Raw genomic sequence first — 15,000 nt, 5'->3', positions numbered from 1 at the left:
TACATATATAATCACATACTTGTGTTAGCACTTAAGCTCATGTACTACTGTACATACATAAATACATATATTCAAATGAATATATGTACACAGCACACATACACACACACTCTCTCATGTCTCTTTCTATTTCTCCTTTTCTTTTTCTTTCTCTCTCTCTTTTTCCTCTTTATTCTTCTCTACTCTCTCTCTCTCTCATCTCGCTCTTGCTTTCTCTCTCTCTTTCTAACTCTTATTCTCTCTTTGTGTCTCTTCTCTCTCTCTCTCTCCCTCTTTCTTCCTTCCCCTCTTCTCTCCTTTATATTCTAATATACATACTGCTCGCCCCTCTGCCTCTCGTTCTATCTGTTTTCCAATTTTTTCTTCTATATTTGCTTTCCTTCATCTTTGCTTGCATTTTTTTTTTCTCGATAATTTCTCCCTTTTTCGTTCTATTGGAGATAGGGCAGGGGCGTGGATAAGGAATGAAGGAAAGAGAGAGAGAGAGAGAGAGAGAGAGAGAGAGAGAGAGAGAGAGAGAGAGAGAGAGAGAGAGAGAGAGAGAGAGAGAGAGAGAGAGAGAGAGAGAGAGAGAGAGAGAGAGAGAGAGAGAGAGAGAGAAAGGGAAGGGGGAGGGGGGTAAGAGAGAGAAAAGAAATGAGAAAGGAAGTGAAAAGGTGGAAGAAGATGATAACTAACTTTCCCCTTCCTACCCCCCTCTCCGCCCTACACCCCCCAACACCCGCACCCGCACCCACGCAGAGAGAAATGCCCGACCGTATAACTCCGATGCATGCACATGTGTCACATTTATCACAACGCTGTACGAATCTCCCAACATGATAAATGGAACAGCCGAAGAAATGCTTTGTTTGGAAAGAGAGAATTTTCGCATATCTATCTTCTATGTCTATCTATCTATCTATCTATCTATCAATCTTTCTATCTATAGGTGACGCGAATATTTGTACTATTTCATGGATATGAGCGGTTTTTGTGGGTATATATATGGTTGGACGTATGTATGTTTGAGTGTGGTAGCGTCTGTGTAAATGTATGCCCTCTGTGCAATGCTTTACATACGAGTTCGCGTGTGCTTCCTCTTTCACACAAATATATGCTTTGTCAACTCTTTAAATCCTAGACGACAGAAAGGATCATGACACTAATCCTGAAAAATCGATGCAGCATTTGAAGATTGCAACGCCTCTGGGCGTATAATCCGAAATCCATTTTAGGTTCGGGTCTTGGGAGCTAAACCCGAGGAAAACGCATCTCTCAAATGTCACCTTTGAAGCGAGGCAGCGAAGCTAAAGAGAGAAGCATTTATATTCTGTGTTTCTCCGCGGAAGATGAAGAAGTTTATGGCGATGTGGGAGATCCATGGCAGGGAAACTCTTTCTCTCTCTGATATGATAGTGCTCTCTCGTTGTTTAACTCTCTCTCTGTCGGTCTGGCCCTCTCTTTATCTGTCTGGCTCTCTGCTCTTCTGTCTGTCTAGCTCTCTGCTCTTCTGTCTGTCTAGCCCTCTCTTTATCTGTCTGGTTCCTTGCTCTTCTGTCTGTCTAGAATTTTCTTTATCTGTCTGGCTCTCTGCTCTTCTGTCTGTCTAGCTCTCTCTCTGTCCGTCTAGTTCTCTGCTCTTCTGTTTGTCTAGCACTCTCTCTGTCCTTCTAACTCTCTCTATGTCTATCTAGCCCTCTCTCTGTCTGTTTAGCTCTTTGCTCTTCTATCTGTCTCTCTCACTCTCTGTCTGTATATCTCTCTACGCTTCTGTCTGTCTAGCTCTCTGCTCATCTGTCTGTCTAACCCTCTCTCTGTCTGTTTAGCTCTTTGCTCTTCTGCCTGTCTATCTCACTCTCTGTCTGTCTATCTCTCTGCTCTTCTCTTTGTCTAGCTCTCTGCTCATCTATCTAGCTCTCTCTCTGTCCGTCTAAACTCTCTCTATGTCTATCTAGCCCTCTCTCTGTCTGTTTAGCTCTCTGCTCTTCTGCCTGTCTATCTCACTCTCTGCTCTTCTGTCTGTCCAGCTCTCTCTCTGTTTGTCTAGCTCTCTGTAATTTCTGTCTGCCACTGTCTTTGTCTTCGTCTATGTCTATCTGTCTGCCTCGGTCTCTATCTCCATCCTTTTTTCTCTCTCTCTCTTTCTCTCTCTATCTCTCTCCCTCATACTCTCTGCCTTTCTTTCTCTCTCTCTCTCTCTCTCTCCCTCTCTCACTTTCTCTCTCTCTCTCTCTCTCTCTCTCTCTCTCTATCTCTCTCCCTCTCTCATACACACACACTCGCTCTCTATTTCTCTCTCCGAATGCTAAACAAGGAAAACACATCTGTCAAACCAAGGTAGTTTGGCTAACTACCTTGCCTAAAATGTCACATTTGAAGTAAGGCAGCCAGGTTAGAGAGAGAAGCATCTATATTCTGTTTCTCAACTTCCTCCTTATCTCTCTCTCTGTCTCTCTCTTTCCCTTTCTCCCTCCCTTTTCTCTTTCCCTTCCCCATTTCCTCCAATCTCTCATTGCAATGTATTTGGTATTCATTGCAAACACAAGCCCCAACGTGCATTCAATTCTTGGTATTTACTTAAAATGATTATCTACATCACTTGTTCTACACAATATACTAATACACTCTCCAGAATCCAGAACAGTATCCGCCAGTGTGTCAGGCAATACACTAATGCCATGCACAACATAGTAAAGCGTCTAATGCAGTCTTCATCCAATTTTAGTATTCACTGCAGATGCCTAGTGTTTAACATGGATGTCTAGCATTACTGAGGTTATGTTGTCTACATGAACTAAACGTTGAAACAAGGATATACAGCGAGGGGTTTTTAGGACAATAGGAAAAAATGTTTTTCGCACACAGTCTCACATACACAGCCATCTTATGTGTACATAAACAAATACCCTCTCAAACACACATACACATGATAGATAGATATATAGAGGGCGAGAGACAGACAGAGAGAGAGAGAGAGAGAGAGAGAGAGAGAGAGAGAGAGAGAGAGAGAGAGAGAGAGAGAGAGAGAGAGAGAGAGAGAGAGAGAGAGAGAGAGAGAGAGAGAGAGAGATAGAGAGAGATAGATAGATAGATAGATAGATAGATAGATAGATAGATAGATAGAGAGAGAGAGAGAGAGAGTATAAGAAAGACAGAGAGTGAAAAACAGATCCATACAGATTATACATATGTTTGTATATCTGCATCTAAAGAAATAATAATCATTAGACTTCAAAGCTTATAAAAAAAAAAAAAAATCCCGGATCCTGAAAGGAGAAAAGTGTTACGATGCCAATGGCCGGCATCAAAGTCTGCAAAAGATCACGTAAGTGTTTAAGTTCAGCATCAGTGCAGGTCCGGACCCGCCGAGCCCCCTCCCCTCCCCACGGAATTCAGGACCATAAAAGGTTAGCCATGTTAGGCATCGATCTCAGCGCCATCTTTAGCACCCGCTTTCTGGCTCATGGTCACGGCTATTGGCTTTTCTTCCTCTATGTCTGTCTGTCTGCGTCTATTTCACTCTCTCTCTCTCTCTCTGTTTCCCTTCCTCTCTCACTCCTTTTCTGTTTATGACCTCCCTTTTACTGACTCCATTTTTCTCTCTTTCTCTTTCTCTCTCATACACCCGCATTGTCCTTTACACATTCTCCCTTTCTCTCAAAGTCTCCCTCTCTCCCTGCTTCTCTTCCTCTCACACTCTTTTCTGTTTCTAACTTTTCTTTTGCTCACTCCATCTCTCTCCCTTTCTATCTTTTCTACACTCACTCTCTGTCGTTTTATTAACATGCAAACCGGACTTCAACGGTTATCAGAATTTTCCCTTTTCATGTGAAAGATTTATACCTCTTTCAGATATCACAGATAATTCGGAATGACAGGAGATTGGATAGAATTCTAAGCCTCCTTGTCCCCTTTTTGGTTTTTGAAAGGAATTAATTGACTGATTCAGCGAGGGAATGATTGATGTGTGTGTTTGCTTATCTGTTTTTTTTTTTTTTTTTATTATTATTATTTTTTAATGCACGCACACGCACACACACATACACGCGTAAACGCACATGCACGCCCACACGCACACACACATACACGCGTAAACGCACATGTACGCCCACACGCACACACACATGCACGCGTAAACGCACATGCACGCCCACACGCACACATATGTACATATAACACAGAGTAGAGCGTTATGAAGAGCATCCTGATGGAGTTCAAATACCGGCCTGTGACGAAGCATTGTTGACACGCCAGGGATGTCAATACGAACCTCTTTTCGCCTGCAAGAGTGCAAGATGCAATTTCATTTTACGGGATTTTTTTTTTTTTTTTTTTTTAAGTCGTTGTTGACGTTGGTTGCTCTTGGTGAGGAGGATGGTGACCATTATGCTATTATTGTTGTTGGTGGTGGTGACGTCAAAGATAATGCGTTTTTTTTTTGTTTTTTTGCATCTCCCTCTCTCACTCACTCATTCTCTCCCTCTCTCTCTCACTCACTCATTCTCTTCCTCTCTCTCTCTTTCTTTCTCCCCCCTCCTCTCTCTCTCTCTCTCTCTCTCCCTTCCCCTTCCCAACCTCCCTCCCCCTCTCTCTCATTACAAAAAAAAAAAAAAAAAAAAAAAAAAACACGTAGACTTATTCACACCTATACTCTCCTTCGCACACCCTACGCACACGAATACACCTCTACCCCCCACCACCCACCACGATCACACATACCCCTCTAACCCCCCCCTCTCCGACGCACACAATACCCTACAAACTCAATTCTGGAGTTTTGTGGAGGCGATAATGGCCTAAAAAGCAACGGCTGAAGCAAAGCACTTCAGGTTTACAGGCGGGGGAGACGGAGGGAGGGGGTGGGGGGTATTGAGGGGGGGTATTGAGGGTGGTATTGCTAATGTTTCTTTCTCTCCTCTTCGTCCTCCATCTTCCTCTTTTATTTTTTGTTTTTGTGTATTTTTTTTTTGTCTGATTAGCTGTACTTACTCTCAGTCTCAATGTCTCTCTCTCTCTCTCTCACGCTATTATATCTAAAATCTCTTTTAGCTATACTCGCTCTTTTTCTCTCTAAAATCTCTTTCTCTTTCTCTCCCTCCTTCCCCATTTTCTCTTTTTCTCCCACCCCCCCTCTCTCTCTCTCTCTCTCTCTCTTTCTCCCCCTCCTCTCTCTCGTACACACACGGGGGGGGGGGGGTTTGCTGGGAAGATTTGGAATATTTACCAAGAATGTACTGAATTATTTTTCTTTTCTTTCTCTTTTACTAGTTGGTTTGCTCAGAGATTTGGACTGGCAGGAATTGTATATTTTTTCAAACAGTTTGGGTATCAAGTGTATATAAACCTCTTTGATACCAAAAGAATGTTTTAGAAAAAAATTATCTTGCAACATCTTGCGTAAAGAGAATAAGAACATCATGGCTTTAAAAAACCTAGGCATAGAAAGGCATAAAACCCAGAAGGTTTATGGAAATCTTTAGGTTATATCGTCATAAAATACGTCATAAAATATCTTAGAAAAGAGTATTGAAGCCTTTTTTTTGTATATAGGTATAGGGACACTCCAAACAACCCAAAATTTACAAACGTAGGGAGTTACAAACAAGCAAGATATGTAACTAATACATGACCTACTAAGTTAACAGAAACACCCAAAAAGAAAAAGAAAAAAAAGTAAAAGAAAAAAAGTAAAAAAAAAAAAAGTAAAAAAAAAAAAAGCAAAACATTGCCTCAACATGAAAAGGAAAATATAAAAAAGATTTTCGGTATGAAAAATGTTGTGTCCTCAGTCACAAAGAGACATAAATCCGTCATTTGTTTATTGCCAGAACGGGAGATTGATAAATTACTTGAAACAAAGGCTTACCCCGCGTTTTACTCTCCTTTTTTATGCTGTTGTTATGGATGGCATGTTGCCTTGGCGTAATAATGATATGTAGGACGTATGCTTTAATTAAATACTTACAAGGATTATTTTTACCACACAAGCATATTTTTTTTTCATATGAACCATCTCTTTCAAATATACAATAATATAAACACATATACACGTACGAACACATAGAAGAGGGGGAAACAAAACCAAAGAGAGAGAGAGAGAGAGAGAGAGAGAGAGAGAGAGAGAGAGAGAGAGAGAGAGAGAGAGAGAGAGAGAGAGAGAGAGAGAGAGAGAGAGAGAGAGAGAGAGAGAGAGAGAGAGAGAGAGAGAACAGGGACAGACAAAGCAAAAAACAACAATAAAGAACAATAGACAAACCCTAAATCCAAAACAAAAAGAGAAAGAGACATCCGAAAATCTCACGCCATTTCCACGCCTTCATGCTGCGGTCATGGCTTAAGCTTAGCGGATCAGCATGAACTTGAAATTCAAAGAAACGTTTGGGCATCGTATACTTTTAGGGCGAAATTGAGGATCAACCCAGCTTGACCAAATATGGACAAACACGGTATTGTATAAGAATTTTATTTCTATGTTTGTTTTTCTAGATAATACTTTCACGAAAAGAGTTATCTGTAATTTTATAGATTAAAAAAAGTGTACTCTTTATATGCAAAGTGGTGGAAGTTGTTTTACAGTTGCATGGATATACAATATTTACAGTTTGGTATTAGTGCAAAGTATATATTGCAATTCTATAAACTATTTTATGGCAAAACATGCAATTTCAGGTCTTTTTGTAAAACAAAATTTTTTCAACATTTTAAGAAATGAAAGTACGTTGTGTTACTCGTTTATGACCAGTCGTATGAATAGAAAAGAAAATTACTAGTCTATGAAAATAGATGTCAACTGTCTATACATTTTATAAGTCACCATCAAGAAGAAGACTATACATACACACAAACACGCATACATATGTATATCATATATACTGTATGTGTATGTATACATATGTATAAAACACTTCAGTAAACTAGTACTGCAAATTCCTTCATTCTTTGACTTCCCACATTTATCAAATCTCACTCTAAGTTTCTTTATGCTCAATAATTATTTGCCTTCACCTTCTTCTCTTTCTCTCCCCTCCTTTTGTCCTCCCCTTTCCTTCTAAGTCACTTTTCTTTATCCCTTCGCCCTCGTCTCTCACTTTCCCTTTTTTCCCCTTCTAAACCCACTCTCTCTTTCTCCCTCTCATCTTTCTCATTTTCCCTTTTAAATCCATTCTCTCCTTCCTTCTCATCTTTCCCACTTTTTCCTTCTAAACCCACTGTTTGTTTTTCCCTCTCCTCGCTGTCATTTTCTCTCTTCTAAACCCACTTGCATTTCCACCTCTCCTCTCTTTCCTTTTCTCTCTCCTCTCTTCCATTTCCCCTTCTAAGCCCACTTCCTATTTCTCCCTCTCCTCTTTCTCGTTCTCTCTTCTAAACCCACTTTTATCCCTCCCCACCCTTCTCTTTAATTTTCTCTTTTCCCTCTCCTACCTCCCATTTCCTCCTCTAACCCCCCTTTTTTCCATCAACAGGGGCGTGGTGCTGGTCACATTCCCCCTCACTCTGGTTGATCTCAACCAATGTGATGAGAAGGAGATGTCAGTGAATCACCACATCTTCGGCGGAACTCATAAATGTGATGAGGCTACAACGCAAGTGAGTGTTATTGCTGGGTGTTTATGTGTTACTTATAGATTTTTAGATTTACGATTCACTTTAATGAGGTTGTATAAGTATTATCATTAATATTTGTCATCGTTATTAGTAGTAGTATCACTTTTATTATTGGAGTTATGATGATTATCATTACCGCCATCGTAACTCCTATAATTACATATTTTCGTTGATGATATTGATCATATCAATATTGGTGCTAGTAATAGTGATGCTATCAACATTATCTTTATAATCACTCTCCTCATTATCATTACAGTCGTTTCAAAATTGATCGTTCATGGAATTCAAACATTAGGCTTTAAGTCACTCATATTTTACTTTCTCATTACCATACTTACGCTATAATTATGCGATACAACTTCATTAGCGCGAGGATGTGAATTGATAATCTCATGCGTGCCTCCTTATGCACCCTCTGCCCCCCCTCCCTTATCACTTTCGACTTCCTGTCTCAATCCACCTCACTCTCATCTTCCTTATCCTTGTTAAGATCATAATCATTGTAATCATTCTTTTTTGTCATTATTATTATTGTTTCACTGCCATTATCATTATTTTTATCATTACTACCAATATCATTATCATTATGGTTACTATCAGTAGTAGTATTATCATTATCATCATTATCTTTATACTCATTTTCATCATCGTGATCATACCCATCCTTATCCTGCAACACAATTCCCCTCTCCCTTTCCGTGTATGGAGGTCATGGAAAGGTCATTAGAAACGTTCATTACTGTATTACTGTTGCTGTTTTATTTTCGTTATTGCTGTTGGAGTATTTTGATTATAATTTTTATATCATTGATGATGTTATTGGCATTGGTATTTACATTTTCAGCTTTTTATCATTGTCATCATTGTCATTGTCATTATTGATCATTATCATTTCTTATCATTATCACCGTCATTAGGATTATTACCATCATTATTTTGTCATTATCATTGGCATTATCATCGTTATCCTTATCATTATCAAAATTATTACTATTGTTGTTATCATTTTCATTTATCGCATTGGTATTACTGTTAATGTTCTAGTCATTATAAGATCTTTCTTATATAAAACACCATATGGTCTTTCTCATGATCTTTCGACGGCATCAGAGATACAATTTCGAGGTACAGTAAAAAGGGAAAGAGTAGCAGGGAAGACGTCCACACTCTAAGGATATCATAAGGGTCTTTAGGGATCTCATTCGCTCTGAAATAGGAGGGACGCTGCCATGTAAAGTACATTATTGATAAACATGCATAGGCAGTAGATAACATGATTGGTAGTTTGATAATAGAGCTCTCATTATAGTTTTTTTTTGTTCTTTCATATTGCATTCATTTAGATGAATGATTTCTTTGCTCTTGTTCAGATAATTATCATCACTATCCCAGACATCAATATCATCACTATTTCCAACTTCGTTAAAGCAACAACTTACTCTTCCATCACAGATTCAAACACCATTAATCATAATCATCAATTACATCATCGCTATTGCTACCACAGTTAAATATCCTCACTCACTCTCCAATCCCCATTGTCGTCACCATTAAACATCACAATTATCAACATCATCATAATCATCATTTACCAACTAAGTTCATCACCATCGCCTTAACCGTTAATTAAAAAGCTTCATCACTGCCATCACTATTAATCCTCATCATAATCATAACTAACCGCGCAATATCATCATCCTCGTCAATCAAAACATCATGCAGGTAATTGGTCACTTTTATGAAATGCTATTGACAGAGAGTTAATTCTGTTACGCGTAATAGACTCGTTAAGGCGGCTACGTCAATAGTGTAGAGTGGTAATGGCGGTGCAGGGGGAGGGACGGAGTATGGGGTGGGCGAGGGAGGGGTGAGAGGGGAGGGATAGGGGATGGAGGGAGTATGGGGTGGGGGAGCGAGGGAGTGTGGGGTGGGGGAGGGAGGGAGTATAGGATGGGGGGGGGGTGAGAGGGGAGAGATGGGGAAGGGAGGGAGTATGGGGTGGGGGAGGGAGGGAGTATAGGATGGGGGGTGAGAGGGGAGGGATGGGGGAGGGAGGGAGTATGGGGTGGGGGAGGGAGGGGTGAGCGGGGAGGGATAGGGGAGGGAGGGGAGAGAGGGGAGGGATGGGGGAAGGAGGGGTAAGATGGGAGGGATGGGGGAAGGAGGGGTGAGAGGGGAAGGATGGGGGAGGGAGGGGTGAGGGTGGAGGGATAAGATGGGAGGGATGGGGGAAGGAGGGGTAAGAGGGGAGGGAGGGAAGGGAGGGATGGGGGAAGGAGGGGTAAGAGGGGAGGGATGGGGAAGGGAGGGGTAAGAGGGGAAGGATTGGGGAAGGAGGGGTGAGAGGGGAGAGATGTGGGTGGGTGGGGTGAAAGTGAAGGAATGAGAGGGAAGGAATGGGAGGAGGAATGAGAGAGAGAGAGAAGGAAAGGGGTGAGAGGGAATAGGTGGGGAGTTGGAGAGGTGAGAGGGGAGGGGTGAGAGGCGAGGGGGTGGGGGAGGGATGGTTAAAGGAAAGAGGAATGGGGAGGTAAGTGAAAAAAAGGGAAGCGTAGGGTTGATAGAGGAGGGGGTGAGGGGAACGTAGGAGTGAGAGGGGAGAGGTTTGGGAAAGATGGAAAGATATAAGAAGAGAGGGACAGGAGGAGAGGAGTATGGGGAGGGGTAGGGTGTTAGGGGGTAAGAGGGGAAGGATGGAGGGAGAGAGAGGAAGATGAGGTGGTGGGCAGTGTGTCTAAGGGACGGAGGGGGGGGGGTAGCATGACGTCTATGCAATTTAATCCTTGTGGCTTGATCCTTTTGATATTAATAAAGTGATTTTATCATATGCATCTTTGCTAGAGAGTGGAAGGGGGGAGGGTAATTAATCATTTTCTCTCTCTTTCTCTTTCTCCCCCCTTCTCTCTCTCTCTCTCTCTAGTCCTCCTCCCTCCTTCCTTCTCTTTCTCCAGAAAATGACCGGGGTTTCAAGAGTGGGAAAAGTAATGCAATTCAGTTAAAGTTAAGTCTGCAACAAAATTGGGTATCATTGCTTAATGAAGAGAAGGGTCTTGTGATGGATGAACAGCGTTGCAACAATTAAACAAGCGAAGAACTGCAACATCAAATTAATCGCAACAAGGAGATAAGCTAACAGTTGCAATCGAGGAAACAAAGAAAATGTAACGAACTAATAAGCAGGCAATAAAGAAACAATAGAGCAATTGCAACAGTAAAACAGATATACAGTTATAACACCAAGAAAAAGAAAAAGAAAAAAGAAATATGAAGAAACTGCATCAAGACAAATAAACACTCATAACAAAGATGCAATGAATATCACCAAGTTAAGAAAGAGACAAATAAACAAACAGACCGCTGCTTCAGAGCTGACTATATGATAAAATGAAATAGAAATACTTTGAATAAAACAATGCTACATGCAATGAAATATCAAGTGATTTTAGATAGTCAAAGAGACTGAATGATTAAGAGTGACATTCAGAAATATTCTTATCTTTCAGTTTTATCATCATATTTTCATATGTTGAATGTTATCTCTGAAATGGCCTGTAATATTGCATACCCACGTAAGATATTGATGGCACGATATCTGCAACTGTGATAATGTTGCTCATTTGCAATAATTCATTCAGTTAAAGAGGGAAGAAGGGAACGAATGGAGAAAGAGCGCATGGGAAAGAAGTAGAGAAAGAAATAGATAGATAGACAAATGGTTGATGGATAGTTAAAATGACAAAAAGATAGGCAGATAGATAGATAAATAGAGAGAAAAAAAGAGAAAGAGAGAAAGGAAAAGCAGTGAAATACTTCAATAACAATTTTGAATACAAATAGAAAATTGAATTCCCATAACCATACCGTAGGGAGTAGAGACAGCAATATACCACAACAATGCAATCATATTTGCTGCAACTACTAATTGCATAACTGCTATTGCGTCAATGATCTCAATGACGCTTATTTCTTATGGTAGGGGTGAGAGTGGAAGATAGAGGGTAAGGGAGGGAAGTGAAGGTAGGAGGGGTGAAGAAGTGAGAGGGGGTGTAGTAGGGCCGAGGGAGGGAGGGAGGGAAGGGATGGGACCAACGTGGAAGGGGGTGAAGGTAGGAAAGGGTGAAATTGGGAAGAGAAAGGAGGGAGAGTAGGAAGGGTGAGCAAGAGGGAGGGGAGAGTGGTAGAGGTGAAGGAGGAGGAGAAGGGGAGGTGGTAGGAAGGGGGGTAAGAGGGGGGTAGGAGGGGAAAGGGAGGGGGAAGGTGAATTCGCCTAATTATAATCGAAAAACATTTTCTTGCTTTTATTTTCTTCTATAATGATCTGTTTTTTTTTTCTTTGTTTTAGTCTCTTTCGTTATTTCTATTCCTGAGAGTTCCCCCCTTCTCTCTCACCCACTCCATCTTCCCACCCACTCTCCCTAACATAACCCCCTCTCTCCACCTCCCCCCCTCACCCTCACCGACTCTTACTCCTCCCTCCCTTCCACTCCCTTCCACCCTAAACACCGACTCCCTCTTAAACACTTAACTTGAAAGCACATTCTTAAACACTTTCTTGAACAGTCCTTCTTGGAAGATATTTTTCGGAAACAGGATGACTTTTCCCTCCGACCCGTCTGACGGCGCGAAATCTCGGGAGGAAACTGGAATGGCTAGGAATGATCGTGGGAGCTGCTGGGAATTAGAGCAAGGCTTCTGGGAATATGGGAATTCTCCTTCTTTTTGGATTTATCATTGTTTTTTTTGGGGGGGGTTCATCGATTTGGTCTTTTTAAGTTTTTATATCTTGATTTGGTGATACGCAGGGAATGGCCGAAATGGGCTGGAATGTTTAGGAATAGTTGGAATTACTAGGTTGGGTGGAAGGTTTAGGAATGGTTGGAATCACTGGGTATGGATATGTTTAAGAATACTTGGAATAGTTGAAAAGGCAAGAATGAGTGGAGTGACTAGAAAGGCTAATGAAATGACCGGTAATTACCGAAATATAACTGGGATTAGCTGGAATAATTGGAATGACAGGTCGAATAGTTAGAATGGTTGGAATGACTAAAATCTTATATATTCTTTTGCATCTATTAATCTCTCTCTCTTTCTACTCTTATCATGTGCCCCCTTTCCCCCAGCTCTCTCCCTCTCTATCTCTATCAAAAATATATTCCACTCCTTTTGATGTTGTTAACCAAATATTTACTGGAAAACGGAAGGAAAATAATGTAGGATTTTTCGCCTTTGAAAAAGTCATTTGGAAGTAAGACACACAGATGTTTCCTTCGTTTTCTTAGCTGGTCGGAATGCCGCCCAAACTAAACTAAACTCAAAAAAATATTTCTCTCTCCTTTCTTGCTGCGATTTTTACTCGAGTTTTCTTCTTTTTCATTTTTTTTCTTCTCTCTTACCATTCCTGTCTTTCTCGCCTAATCTTCTCTCTCTTTCTTTCATTTGATTTGCCTTCTGTTCCACCTTCTCTTCTTATCTTTCCCCTTCCCGCATTCCTCCTCTTTCTTTCTCCCGATCCTCGCTTTCTCTCCCTCGCCTCCTCCTTCTCCTCTTTGCATCATATCACTCTCTCCACCCCCACCTCCCTTCTTCCTCCTCATTTCCCTTCTTCTTCCGTCCCGCTACTCTCCCTCTTTCTGTTTTACTACCCTCTCCCCCTCCCTCCCTACCCCTTCTCTCAAGACACTATCCAAGATGGTGTTAGGATAAACGAGCTGTCAGAATCCTCCCTTCCTCCTTCTCCCTTCACCTCCTCTACTTTCCTGCCCACTCACTTCCTCTTCTCTCTTACTTCCCCAACTCCCTTCCTCTCTTCCGTCTGTCTCCCCCTCCCATGACACTTTCTTCCCTCTTTTCCGCTGAAACCACTTCCTCTTTTCCCTCTAATCCCATCTATTTCTTATTCGCCTTTTCACCCATTCCCACTACTTCTTCTCCTTCCTTTCTTCCCTTCATCCCCCCCCTCTCTCTCTCCCCTTTATCCCGCTCTAGCTACCTTCACCCCCCCCCCCCTTCCCCTCTCACACACACTCACCGCCAAACATACTTCCTCACTCCCTGCTGTGTGCGCGTGCCAGTGTCACGAAAAGTGCCAAGGAGAGAAGCGGCTTTGTGTGTAAACATTTAGTCGGCGCTGGATGTTTACCTTCGTAGATGTTAGGGGTGTGTGGTGGTGGTTGAAAGGGGGAGGGGGTAAGGATAGAACAGGGGGGGGGGGTATAGGGAGTAGTAAGTTGCTGTTTAAAGAGTGGAAGGAAGGAGGAGGGAGGGGGTAGGGTAGGAATGAAATGGGGTAAGAGTGGGAGGGGGTGAAGGTTTGGAGTTTGGAAGTAGGATGAGGGAAGGATGAGGGAGGGATGAGGGTAGAAGGGGTTTGGTAGGGTTAGGGAGGGGTGGGAGGGGTGATGGCAGTAGCACCTCTTACCACTTAGTGCATTTATTTGAGGCGAAGAGTGCGGAAGAAGGCCGCCTCTTTAATCATCATTATAATCATTGTTGTTATTATTATCATTATCATTATTGTTATTATTATGCTAATCATTATTATAATTATCATAATTCATAACATCATTGATATCATAATCACTACCATTATCATAATTATCATTGTTATCATCATTATTATCATTATTATAATCATTATTGATACCATCGTCCTTCCATGACTATTATCGTTACGATTATAGTTCATTATCAATATCATCATTATTGATAACATAATTATCCTCATTATACTTATCACTTTGATTATCTATCATTATCTTATCGTTCACTCAATTATACAAATTATTCAAGGTTCGTCTTCATACGTATATTGATGTGTGGATTTATATATAGACCATTTACAATAATAGTTTTATCCATATTCAGAATCGATCATGCACGATCATGCAAACCATTCAGTACATTGTAAATGAAGGTAATACATTCTAGTGATGGGTGCTAATTACATGACTGATTATTATTGCAATTGCTCTTTATGATCAACGGCTTTGTAAGCACGCGAAGCATATTTCATTGCATACCCGTTGCACATTTCGGTGAATATGACTATTATCGTGTATGTCATATCTACTTATATTGCCTACTTAATCGTAAAAAAATGAATAGATAGATAAATAGATAGAAGAGAATTGTCATTACATGTCAATATAAATTACGAATCGCAAAAAAATGATGCAACGTAATGAAAAGCGAATAGCGAGAGCGGGTTTATAGATTTTAAAAATGAAAAATACTAATATCGTTGGCTGACATTATTTTTTTCCCCGGAGTAGAACGAGGATTTATTTGATATGATATACGGCAATTGATTATCATTAATAACCGTATTGCAAAACGATTATAAGAGCAAATATTTGTTTGTGATTATTTCTGTATGTGTCGCTTCCTCAACTTGCTATATTAGCTATA

General features: G+C 40.9%; 1 protein-coding gene across 2 annotated transcripts in view; it reads left to right on the top strand.

Annotated features, from left to right (window-relative positions):
- smog (G-protein coupled receptor 158 smog) overlaps positions 1 to 15,000 on the top strand; it is a 401,170-nt gene that overhangs the window by 284,132 nt on the left and 102,038 nt on the right. For both annotated transcript variants that reach the window (XM_086537224.1, XM_086537225.1), the window contains one exon: positions 7,446 to 7,569. In XM_086537224.1, the coding sequence (XP_086393350.1) occupies positions 7,446 to 7,569 (124 nt within the window). The remainder of the gene's footprint in view (positions 1 to 7,445; positions 7,570 to 15,000) is intronic.

Source organism: Penaeus japonicus, unplaced genomic scaffold (assembly GCF_977035675.1).
Source record: "Penaeus japonicus unplaced genomic scaffold, GWHDUDI00000001_assembly GWHDUDI00000005, whole genome shotgun sequence".
NCBI classification, from domain to species: domain Eukaryota; kingdom Metazoa; phylum Arthropoda; class Malacostraca; order Decapoda; family Penaeidae; genus Penaeus; species Penaeus japonicus.
The sequence above is the reverse complement of the archived record's forward strand: the minus strand, read 5'-3'. Positions and strand labels throughout refer to the sequence as shown.